Consider the following 13,501-nt stretch of genomic DNA (forward strand, 5'->3'; position numbering starts at 1 on the left):
TACTTTCCACATATTTATTCGGGCGTTAAAAATATGTATGGTTATAGAATGATATACTTGAAAATTCAATTACGAAAAAGTAATGACTAGATGTTAAAAATGTTACAAATAATTAATATACAAGAAACACAAAAGCTTAATATTTTAATAACTAAATGGTTTGTTTTTCTAATTTTCCTTTTACTTATGGTATCCTTTGTTTTGGTTTTGTTTCTACTTTGTATTCTTTGTTTCATCGTTAAATGTACTCAAGATAAGGACATTGATATATGTTTTTTAAGAAACAAATATTTAGTTCTAATGTAATATTAGGATAAATTATATTAAATGTATAGCATCCTTTATTTTTCGATTGACTCTTCTTAATCCCGCTACATATAAGCTATATTAAAAATACTTTATGCTATATTTGTCGAATATATATATATATATATATATATATATATATATATATATATATATATATATATATATATATATATATATATATATATATATACACACACGGTGTGAGACCCATGTATTACATGGGTTTAATTAAATAAATAAATATAAAATTTTAACAATTTGAAAAGTTTGAATTTATAAGAAAAATGAGAAAAATTTGAATTATTAAAATTAATTAGACTTTAATGTATTAAATACATTACATATATAAACTTTTTCTAATAAATACTTTACATATATATTATCTTACACATTAAATGTGGAATTTTAATTTAAGAAAATGAAAAATACAATAAAATGACAAGTGGAAAATAGAAAATTTAAAAATTCTAGAAAATGTCATGTGTCCAAATGAATGAGAAGAGGACATGTGGCAAAAAAACCTTCATTTATTATAGTGTATATATATATATATATATATATATATATATATATATATATATATATATATATATATATATATATATATATAGGTTCAGGTTCATTTGAGACCATTCTAATTTTGTGAGACCGTGAGACCAAATCTAAAAATAATTTTAAAATGCAAAATAAATGGAAAAATCCAAAAATTCTTTTTTTAAATATTATTTTCGAAACTTGAGTTAACTAAAAAAAATAAAAAAAAATAAAAAAAAATTCCGTTTTTTTTTTTGAAAAATAAGTGTAATATTCTAAATAGAATATTACACTGACATATTCTAAAAAATAATTTTAAAATGCAGAATAAATGGAAAAATCTAAAAATTCTTTTTTTAAATATTATTTTCGGAACTTGAATTAACTAAAAAAAATAAAAAAAAATTCCGTTTTTTTTGAAAAATACGTGAAATATTCTAAATAGAATATTACACTATACATATTCTAAAAATAATTTTAAAATGCAAAATAAATGGAAAAATCAAAAAATTCTTTTTTTAAATATTATTTTCGGAACTTGAATTAACTAAAAAAAATAAATAAAAAAAAATGCGTCTCACGGTCTCACAAAATATAGGTGGTCTCAAATAAACCTAACCCTATATATATATATATATATATATATATATATATATATATATATATATATATATATATATATATATATATATATATATATATATATATATATATATATATATATATATGACCACGTTGCAAGAACTAAGGAAGTTTTTTTTCTTTTCATTATTCATGTTTTGCAATTTATTGTTCTCTTGTTTGTTTTTTTCATGATGTGTCTATTTTGTTTTTAGTTTTCTCTTTCTTTTGGGGAAGACCTAATTAAACTTTTAATCATTGTTCTATAAAAAAAATCTTTTTGTCCTTTTGGTCCCTATTTCACTATTTCATAACTTTTATAGTACCAGGTGTCTACGTTGACATCTCAGTGGGATTTATGAAAATAATCGCTTTGTTCTTGTTCACTCAATTTTTCTATATCTTATTCCAAGAAACCCTAAAACCAAACAAATTCACGACTCACTTACGATAATCAAATCCCAAAAAAATCAAAATCAAAATCACAATCGAATATATGTTTTGCTTGATATTCTTCCTTTTCATGATTCAGTTATTTCCTTTTAGTTTTCCCTTTATTTTCTCTTTATTTTGGTAAATGTAGGTTGGTCATGTGATGGTTGTAGACACCACAAGAATACACTGATTTCCGACACTTGCAAATGCTGACACAACAATCCTATAATTATTTTTGACTCACAAAGCCCATCACAATTTGTGCCTGGCACATATATAACACCTGAGCATAACCTACCATCAACCTTAAGATTCCGATAAAGACAACAAACCAAACCCGAAACACAATTCCTAAAACATCTCTCAAGTGCCTGGAAGAACTTGCCCCACATCCAACGAATTCTTATATGAAGAAGTTAAAACAATGGGACATCACTAAAGAAGCCATGTTGGCCAAGGCTTGGGTCAATCTTTAGAAGTCCCGAAAACAAAGAATCAACAACGTTATGAGCATGTGGTTACACAATATTTTACTTGGGCTTCACTATCTATTACACAAAGCTACCATCATTTATTGTGATAATGTTAGTGTGATTTATTTAGTAGAAATCCAGTTTAATATCAATGTACAACATAATGAAATGGACATTTAATTTGTACAAAAAAGTTGCAAAAGGCTAGGTACATGTTCTATCTCAATATAGAATTGTTAATATCTTCACCAGAGGCCTTCCTCGGGGTGTTTTGACAATTTTTGGGGATAGTCTTTGCATTCATCAACCCCCATTTTCAGTTATGGGGGACTATTAAACTAGTATTACTGTTAATTAGTTTAAACTATAGTCAATCTATTCTATCCTTATAGATATGTACTAATTGTGTATATAAAATCATGTTGTAGATCAAATAACATCATTGAATTATCAATTCTATTAAGGATGACATAAATTGATGTATTGGTTTTGTATAATCTTCGAATTCATGATATTCAATGTGCAATTGGAACCATATGGCCGATTACATGAAAGAAATATGCCGAAATAAAAACCAAATAGCATATATGGCAGTCATTTAGGATCAAAACTCCACAGGTTAAAAAACTTAAAGTCAAAATGAAACAAAATCATAGACCAACTTAGTCTTGGAAATATAAATTCCGTTTTTGATATATTTGAAAACCAAATAAAAAGATTTCATCATTCATACGAATAGGAGGAAGAAATTGAATAAAAATTATGATTGTGTTCCCATCGAGGTTATTTGGAAGACCTTTGAAGCTAGATGTATCCCTAACAATTTGTGATATGTATTGTCGATCTACAACTTGTGTTCAGACCCTAGTCGGACACACATAATCATTTCTCGCTAAAATCAAGAGGGTTCAGCCTTAGCCCCATATATATTCGCATTGATCTTGGACAAGATGTTTCATGAGATTTAAGTGGAAGTGCCTTGGTGTATGATTTTTTCTGATGACACTATATTGGTGTCAGAGTCTAGGATTTGGACACTTGGAAGGAAACATTACAGAAAGGGCTACAAATCAACCTTACTTAAACAGAGTATCTTCGGTGCAATTTCAGTTGGGGAGCCAAATTAAGAAGGCGTAGATATAAGTATAGGGGAACACGCTTTCTCCAAAGGGGAACACGCTTTCTCCAAAGGGGAGCTCAAGTATTTGGGATCTACAATGCATAAGGAAGAGGTATGGAGGTAGAAACTACCCATCACATAAAGGCGGATGAGTTAAAGTGGAGAGCAAAAACCAGAGTCTTATGTGATTAAAACGTCTTGTTAAAGGCGGATGGCTTAAAGTGGAGAGCAACAACCAGAGTCTTGTGTGATTAAAAGGTCTTGTTAAAGGAGGATGGGTTAAAGTGGAGAGCAACAACTAGAGTCTTGTGTGATTAAAAGGTCTTGTTAAAGGCGGATGGGTTAAAGTAGAGAGCAACAACCAGAGTCTTGTGTGATTAAAAGGTCTTGTTAAAGGTGAATGGGTTAAAGTGGAGAGCAACAACCAGAGTCTTGTGTGATTAAAAGGCGGATGGGTTAAAGTGGAGAGCAACAACCAGAGTCTTGTGTGATTAAAAGGTCTTGTTAAAGGCGGATGGGTTAAAGTGGAGAACAACAACCAGAGTCTTGTGTGATTAAAAGGTCTTGTTAAAGGCGGATGGGACTAGAGTCTTGTGTGATTAAAAGGTCTTGTTAAAGGCGGATGGGTTAAAGTGGAGAGCAACAACCAGAGTCTTGTGTGATTAAAAGGTCTTGTTAAAGGCGGATGGGTTAAAGTGGAGAGCAACAACCAGAGTCTTGTGTGATTAAAAGGTCTTGTTAAAGGCGGATGGGTTAAAGTGGAGAGCAACAACCAGAGTCTTGTGTGATTAAAAGGTCTTGTTAAAGGCGGATGGGTTAAAGTGGAGAGCAACAACCAGAGTCTTGTGTGATTAAAAGGTCTTGTTAAAGGCCGATGGGTTAAAGTGGAGAGCAACAACCAGAGTCTTGTGTGATTAAAAGGTCTTGTTAAAGGCGGATGAGTTAAAGTGGAGAGCAACAACCAAAGTCTTGTGTGATTAAAAGGTCTTGTTAAAGGCGGATGGGTTAAAGTGGAGAGCAACAACTAGAGTCTTGTGTGATTAAAAGGTCTTGTTAAAGACGAATGGGTTAAAGTGGAGAGCAACAACCAAAGTCTTGTGTGATTAAAAGGTCTTGTTAAAGGCGGATGGGTTAAAGTGGAAAGAAACAACCAGAGTCTTGTGTGATTAAAAGGTCTTGTTAAAGGCGAATGGGTTAAAGTGGAGAGCAACAACCAGAGTCTTGTGTGATTAAAAGGTCTTGTTAAAGGCGGATGGGTTAAAGTGGAGAGCAACAACTAGAGTCTTGTGTGATTAAAAGGTCTTGTTAAAGGCGGATGGGACCAGAGTCTTGTGTGATTAAAAGGTCTTGTTAAAGGCGGATGGGTTAAAGTGGAGAGCAACAACCAGAGTCTTGTGTGATTAAAAGGTCTTGTTAAAGGTGAATGGGTTAAAGTGGAGAGCAACAACCAGAGTCTTGTGTGATTAAAAGGTCTTGTTAAAGGCGGATGGGTTAAAGTGGAGAGCAACAACCAGAGTCTTGTGTGATTAAAAGGTCTTGTTAAAAGCGGATGGGACCAGAGTCTTGTATGATTAAAAGGTCTTGTTAAAGGCGGATGGGTTAAAGTGGAGAGCAACAACCAGAGTCTTGTGTGATTAAAAGGTCTTGTTAAAGGTGAATGGGTTAAAGTGGAGAGCAACAACCAGAGTCTTGTGTGATTAAAAGGTCTTGTTAAAGACGGATGGGTTAAAGTGGAGAGCAACAACCGGAGTCTTGTGTGATTAAAAGGTTGTTAAAACTAATAGAAAAATTTTATAAGGTAGCTTATTACGTTTAATATGATTTATGGATATGAATATTGGTCGAGCAAAGACCACAAGAGAAAGATGACACTAATAGAAATGAGGATGTTGAGATGGACTTGCAGTAGATTTCAATGATGCTATGGGTAGTGGTAGGAATTGAATTCTGTCATTGACATAAAACAAGAAAGAAACTACAGGGAAAAAAAAAAGGCAATAAAAATGGTATTTTAATCATTCAACATAACTTATATAAATGAAGCTAACACCTCACAGAACATTTACAAAGTATCAACCAATATTTTTAATTCATATATGATCTGATCTAATCATCTTCATCAATATCTCGTAGAAGAGCCCCTCTTACCTTTGATCTGCCATTTGTAAATTTATAACTTGTCAATATACAATAACGCTATAGTATGCAAGAAATAATATGCGAATGATAAATCATTTTATTTATGTATCTAAAAATATGTGTGAAAGTACACTAACCACTTTCTCTATAAATTAAAATTTTATATATGCGATCTTAACATCACAAACCTGCGATGAGCTGGCACCACACGTTTAGAAGCTTTCATGGGGCTTGGATTCTGATTAATTTGTACATCTGTCAACAAAAATAATAAATTATATAATACTTATCAATATAATATAATATAATATAATATAATATAATACATTTGTTTATATTTATTGATAACATGTTAAAATGGTTTAAAAGTCAACCAAAGTATACTCAAGTCTTGACAACCTACTAGCATATATATTAACTATCTATCAGGAGGGTATTTATGTCTTTTGCACACACAGGAGATGGAGAGCAAGTCCATGTCATATCTTTTTGGATGGGAAAAAAGCTGCATCTTTTGTCCCATTGATATAACTCTGAGTCTAATGCATATCAAACACAGTACAACATGTTACGTGGGCCCAAGTAGAAAACACACACACACACACACACACACCTGACACGCCATTGGGATTGGTAGCAGATAAAGTATCTGAGGTTAATTTGTCATGAGATATGTGCCTTTTTGGATAATGTGGATCAAGTTGTTTCTGAAAATGTTTACTCTTTTCCTGTTAAGTCACATGGAAATGGAAAATACCAAAAGAATGACTTAATACAGAAATAGTGAATTGGGAAATAAAACTAAGATGATTATTAAATAATATCAGAAAAAAAGAGAGAGATGATTTATATACCTGTTCAGCTGAAAGCTTCTTTGTCAACTGGCAACGACCCTCTTGCTCTAAAAATAAAATACAGAGTTTTTACATTTTTTATATAAAAAATGAAAGAGGGTAAATTTTTAGAAAGAAAGGACTTAATGGGGAAAGTCTCATTTCCCTCGTCTTTTGCATTAAGTTAAAAAGATACATTCATATTATATTTTATATATATATATATATATATATATATATATATATATATATATATATATATATATATATATAACTTATCAGATTAAGTCATATCCCTGTTAGTGTTAGGTCAACAAGAAACAGCATCCAAGTGTTGTGTGTGTGGATAAATGATATGTAAAGTCCTTAAATTGAGTTTGTATTAATTACCATATTTTTGGCTTTTTGCAGTATTTTTAGAATTCAAGAAAAAAACAGATCATTTCTCCACTAACATTTTATTATCTCCATCTTGCACCATAGCACAATCTCACAAAATACTTTAAAATAAAACCCCATGATTTTAAAATAAAAACAAATATTTATAAAAGTTGGACGCTATTATAAAAAAAAAAAAAAAAGCTTTTTCTTGCATTTAACACCATAGTACAGCAGGTTAAAGACAAGAAAAAGCAATGTACTTCAACTTATTTGTGTATTAATATTATAGCATCTTACTTTAAATTCATTCTATTACAACATTGAACTTTTACTTTGAAAAATATATCCAATTATAGCAATGAGAGTTGTTTTGTATTTGGATCACATTGCCATAACTGGAAAGCTTTTTCAAAGTACAATAATATAATATGAAGAAATGAAAGTAAGATGCCATAGTAAACAAATCCATGAAGCACATTGCAATTTCTTGCATTGAACTAAATAGTGAAACAAAATTTCTGAAAAACAATACACTTTATATAAACAAAGAATTGAGAAAAAAAATCACCTTGAATTAGCAACTTTTGATTTTTTTGATGTGCTTTGTAGAGATCAAGTGAAAGAATGGCCATGGTCTCATTTGCAGCAGTATCAACACACTTAAGCAAAGAAATGGAGATTCGGGGCATTCCTTTTGACTTTTGAGCAATAAGTCTAGCAGATTCAGGTCCTAAAAATTAGAAATTAAAAGCACATTGAAACATGATAAGATAAGGTTCCACATCTTTAAAACCATCAAATCTTGTTGTATTGCATTTGACATGCACTGGACTGGGACTATGACCAAAATGGTGTCTTTGTGTAAAAAGACGTGAATGCCCTCATCATCAAAAAGAGAGAGGAAGACAGAACAAGTTGTACTGTGTTTGGCATGCACTAATGTCAATGAGACAAATTGCTAATTTTTGTCCCATCCAAAATCATGGAACAAAGTTTCAAATTTTATAATGGATTTTCAAAAAATGACAATATAAAGGGAATAGAGAAAGCATGAAAGAATAAAGTTAAATAAAAGAAAGGTAAGGATCCAGGAAATTAGTAATTCGTAATTACCATCTGATTTTGATTTTCCCTCCAAAACAAGCTTCACATCCCCAAACTTTATGGAATTAACAAGGTATTCCAGAAACTCAGACCAAGAACCTCCAATCCCAATGTCATCCCTCTGTGTATAGAATCAAGGATTAATAAAAACTAGTTTGGATTTTGGATATATAATCACTTCATGTTATTATTATGATTAGTCATTCATTACTAATAATTAGTTTATTGATAAGGACTACTGATTAGGGTTAGTTTAGGAAAGCTTGAGTATAAATAAGCTATTAGGGTTACAAAGGAAGCAGAAATTGAGTTTAGAACCCTAGGAGACCACCTACTTATCGAATTTAGGTTTTATGTATAGCTAACTAAAGGTAGAGAAGACAATCAGAACAATTGTAACCTGTAACCTTAGAACCATAGGATAAATATTCAATATACGAATTCATAGGACAGAAATTTATACTGTTATGATGGAGGGGCAAACACAAATGCAATATAACTTAAAGTTTAAAGCCTTGCAAATTATTGTTTCGATTTATGTAAATTGATGTGCTGAATATCATATATCTTTAGGAATTGGGATCTAATTAGCGAGACAAAAAGAAAATAGATAGTATATGATGTAGGATATAAGGCTAACCATATCATCGAGCTGCTCAATTGATCGAACTGCCGAAAAAGTACTTGAGAAAAAATCGGTGGCATGAAATGTGAGGTGAGAAGAGTCCGGCGCATGAACTTGGAACAAAAATGGACGGGGCGTCGACGTCGTCGCTGGCCATTCTACCTTCGGCTCGCCGAATAAGGGTTCGAAATCTTCTACTTCCATTTTAAAACAGATTGAAAGTTTCAACAAATATAAACGATAGCTTTAAAAGTTATGAAACTTGAATACAGGTGTTAGGGTTTAAGAACATCTCCAACTTCAATTCTTTTTAAACTAAAATCGAATAAAAATATTGAAATAGTTTCATCTTCAACTCTATCAATTTTCAAAGGGCTCTTAATTTTTTAAGAAATGTTTGCTTATATCTTAAGTTCATTTTTAGACAAAATTGCAAAAATGGTCCTTATGGTTTTTTATTTTATGTGGTTATGGTCCAAACGTTTGAAAAGTTGCAGATTTGGTCCTTTTCAACAAGTTTTATTGTGGTTTTGGTCCCTCGTCCGTTAAATTTAACCGGTTGGCTGTTAACTTTTTTAAAATGACAATTTTACCCTCAGAGACCTTTTCACAGTTTTGTCTTTTACCATACCATAAGGACCATTTTTGCATACATTATTTTTTATTTTATTGAAGTATTATATATTAATATATATTATTTTTAATATATAATATTATTTATTAATAAACATTGTTTTATTGAATTATTAATTTATTATAGTTTTTTTTGGAACGGCTATAAATGATTTTTTTTTAAATTTTTTTTGTTGGGGTAATTCTTTTTATTGAGTTATTATATATCAATACATATAGTTTTTTAATATACAATATTTGTATCATAATAAATATTATATTATTGGATTATTAATTTCTTTTAGTTAATATTTTTAATTTTTTTTAATTATTTTTATTGGATTATTTCTTTTAATTTATTATTTTCTTCATATACTAAATATTGTTTTATTGGATTATTAATTTATTTTAGTTAATTATTTTTTAAAAAAATTATCGAAGTAATTATTTTTTATTGAATTATTATATATCAATACATATAGTTTTTAATATATAATATTTATATTATAATAAACATTATCTTATCGGATTATTATTATCTTTTAGTTAATTTTTTTTAATTTATTTTTTTAAACTATTTTTTGTTGGATTATTACTTTTAATTTATTATTTTCTTCATATACTAAATATTATTTTATCGGATTATAATAGTAGTTCTTGTTAATTTTATTGGTTCCACCACAAAGTCATGGGATACACAAAATCGTGGTCTCTCATCATCGAAATCGTTTGGATCGTTGTCAAACACTTTCATTTCATCTAGCTTATAATGAGAAACCTTTGGGAAAATACCACCACCACCACTTATAAATTTTATCGAGGTTTGTTGCACATTATATGAGATATGAAGGATTCCAGTGGATTATGAAAGAGGTTATCGCAGGTGGCTACCAACAACGCTGGGTGGAATAGGGTATAGTATCTATTGAACCTCCGATGAAGGTGTTTGGAGGTGATCTTGCTAATTTTTGACGATGATAATCGACACTTTTACGTATTTCAGCGACTTTGTGGTGAAACTAATAAATTTAAAACCAATTAATAATATACATTCAAAATAAAATAATAATCCGATAAGATTATATTTATTATATTAAAAAAATAATAAATTAAAAGTAATATTTCAATAAATTAATAATTCAAAAAAAAATTACAAAAATTAATAATCCAATAATGTATTATTTATTATGATATAAATATTATATATTAAAAATAATATTTGTTGATATATAATAATCTAATAAAAAAAATTGCTCCAACAAAAAGAAATTATAAAAAGAGTCAACTAAAAGAAATTTATAGTCCAATAAAATACTGTTTTGTAATATGTAATAATCCCATAATATAATATTTATTATGATATAAATATTATATATTAAAAACTATATGTACAGATACATAATAATTCAATAAAAAAGAATTACTTCGACAAAAAAATTATAAAAAAAATAATTAGCTAAAATAAACTAACCATCCAATAAAACAACATTTAGTATATGAAGAAAATAATAAATTAAACGTAATAATACAATAAAAATGTTTAAAATTTATAAAAATTAACTAAAAAAATTAATAATCCAATAATATAATATTTATTACGATATAAATATTATATATTAAAAACTATATGTATTGATATATAATAATTTAATAAAAAAGAATTACTCCAACAATTTTAAAAAAAAAATCAACTAAAATAAATTAATAATCCAATAAAATAATATTTATTAATATATAATATTATATATTAAAAATAATATCTATTAATATATAATACTTTATTAAAATAAAAAATAATATATGCAAAAATGGTCCTTATAGTATAGTAAAAGACAAAACTGTGAAAATGGTCCCTGGGGGTAAAATTATCATTTTAAGGAACTTAACGGACGAGGGACCAAAACCACAACAAAACTTGTTGAAAAGGACCAAATCTGCAACTTTTCAAACGTTTGGAGCATAACCACATAAAATGAGAAACCACAGGGACCAGTTTTGCAGTTTTGTCTCATTTTTATGTCCTTAAAATCCGCATATTTGGTCAACAATTGTCATAATTACCCTTTTTCCGATTTTATTCTTCTATAGCATTTGGGGATGTTTGGTTGTAGGATTTGAGTGTGTTTGGTTTGCTTACATTTTTTTCTTCCATCACACTCTTCTCTCAATCTCTCCCTATTCTATCTATCTTATTTCGTTGGTAAACCAAGTTTAAAAGGGAAGGTTGCCACCTCCGTTCCAGCCACTTTTAGCAACCCCTCCACCTTCTTCTTTCTTCATTAATTGTCACTCAAACACCCCTTTCCTCTTGCTCGATTTTTATTGTTGCTGGAGAGTAGAGACCAAAAGCAACTCCACCTGTGAGCTTCCTACCGAGAGAAAATGAGCTAGAAACTCATCGGCTGTCATCTCCTACTTACCACCGTTCTAGTCCCTCATTCGATTGTTGAGCAAACCCACAAGCACCCCTGAAGATCGTCGCTTCCCTCTTCCCCTTTCTTTCGTGTTTCTATCGGATCAAAAAAGAAGAAGCAACGAGGAGCTTCCGAAGCAACCCCTCTCACCACCGTTAACCAACCGTCATCTTCGCTCCTTCTTGCTTCCGTTCTTTTTCTTCTTCTTCGAAGCAGGCGAGCACCGGAGGTGCTTTCCCGATCCACCTCGCCACTACTTCTTTTTCCCCAAGATTGTTGGCCGCCGATGACAAGAGAAGGACCACGAAGAGTCGCCAGAAGTTGTCGACCAACTTGGTGGATAACATGTTGCATTTTTTTCTTGAAGGTCGTGAGTTCGTTTCGACATCCCTAATGCCAAACATCCCCTAACATGTGTCGATCTGTAACCAAACATCCCCTGACATGTGTCGATCTGTAACCAAACATCCCCCAATGGCATAGAAAATCGAAAGAGGGCAATTACAACAAATTTTTGCTCAAATGTGCGATTTTTGTGGACATAAAAATGGGCTTAGGATATAAGCGAGCATTTCTTGAAAACTTGATGGTTTTTATGGCATTAACCCATTTTCATACAGCTTTTTATGAAATATATATATATATATATATATATATATATATATATATATATATATTTAGCATACATATTTTCATGATCATTTATATAAATTTTTTCTTTAATTTGCATAGTACTTTTAACATATTTTTTTGTTTTTACAAGTTAGACACTTTTTTAATGGAAAATTTATATGGACATGCCCTCAACCATCTCCACTTTCATTTTATATAACTTCTTCCTAATTTTTTTTTAAAATATTGGTATAAATGTAACATCCATAAAATTTACGCAAAATTTAAACTTTTTAATCCTAAATAAAACCAACAATCAATTGTGTACAAAAATGATTTCAATTCATTATCCATCAGAGTGTCCCAAAACCATAACATAAGGATGAGGAGCGGTACGGTCACGCGTTCGCCTTGCCATGATCTCCTGAAGTACCTGAAACAATAAACTTAAAATTGTAAGCCTGATGGCTTAGTGAGTTACCCCCAAAATACCAACACCACACTGACACAAGCATATCAATAATAATCAATCAATTAACATGTATACTGGGCCATTGGCCTGACTGGACCGCCCTTTTGGGCCTACAATCTATCTGGATCTATCCCAAGCCTTCGGCATGACTGGTCTGCCACGTGGGCCTACAGTCTCCCCGGACCGCTCATAAGGTATGTTGGCCTTCAGCACCAAGCAGGACCGCCTTAACCCAACCAACAAGCAAATAACCATGTGCGTATAACTATCATATACTTCATATACAAACATCAAGCATATCTATCTCACTGATCATTAATCATAGAATTCTCTCGTAACTAGAACACCGACCTAGCAGGTCACTAACATACCAATCCCTACAGATCATAAAAGCATAACATACTGTCTACTCTGATTCCAATCAAGCAGATCATAATCACATGTAGCATACCATAACAATAACAACTAAAGGGTCGGCCTTGGTGCCGTAGACCCTATCGATATAGTGAGGATAACTCACCTCGCAGATGTCGACTAGGAAGGTAAACTCCAACTCTTGGATCACGCGACACAGGCTCCACCACCTATGATCATAGTATAATATAATCATAAGTCCTTAACCTTATAAGGTACTCCATAACCCACTAGTCAACCCCTCATCAAAGTCAACGTCCTCAGTCAAGGTCAACAGTCCATGTTGACCTCAACTCGCCGAGTACCCTCGGCTACTCGCCGAGTACCCTCGGCTACTCGCCGAGTCCCTTGAAGCACATTCCAACTCACCAAGTCATCGGGGTGACTCATCGAGTTCCTTCGA

At 30.9% G+C, this 13,501-nt stretch overlaps 1 protein-coding gene across 1 annotated transcript; it reads right to left on the bottom strand.

Annotated features, from left to right (window-relative positions):
- Positions 1-5,423: 5,423 nt before the first annotated feature.
- On the bottom strand, positions 5,424-8,915 carry LOC145053238 (U2 small nuclear ribonucleoprotein auxiliary factor-like protein). Its single transcript, XM_079001243.1, has 7 exons — positions 8,590-8,915; positions 7,959-8,070; positions 7,414-7,575; positions 6,486-6,532; positions 6,245-6,359; positions 5,820-5,886; positions 5,424-5,647 (listed from the first exon to the last, which is right to left on the bottom strand). The coding sequence occupies exons 1-7, from the start codon at positions 8,776-8,778 to the stop codon at positions 5,599-5,601; spliced, it is 741 nt and encodes a 246-aa protein (XP_078857369.1). The 5' UTR covers positions 8,779-8,915; the 3' UTR covers positions 5,424-5,598.
- Between the last annotated feature and the right edge of the window lie 4,586 nt (positions 8,916-13,501).

This window comes from Lactuca serriola, chromosome 5 (genome assembly GCF_051521515.1).
Source record: "Lactuca serriola cultivar US96UC23 chromosome 5, Lser_US96UC23_V15, whole genome shotgun sequence".
NCBI classification, from domain to species: Eukaryota; Viridiplantae; Streptophyta; class Magnoliopsida; order Asterales; family Asteraceae; genus Lactuca; species Lactuca serriola.

Bases quoted from the DNA above. Each gene is read 5' to 3' on its own strand.
- LOC145053238 (XM_079001243.1), bottom strand. From the start codon at position 8,778: ATGGAAGTAGAAGATTTCGAACCCTTATTCGGCGAGCCGAAGGTAGAA. The intron at 6,360-6,485 runs GTATATAAATCA...GTGACTTAACAG, and splicing joins AGAAGCTTTCAGCTGAACAG to GAAAAGAGTAAACATTTTCA. The intron at 5,648-5,819 runs GTTTGTGATGTT...TACAAATGGCAG, and splicing joins GTGGTGCCAGCTCATCGCAG to ATCAAAGGTAAGAGGGGCTC.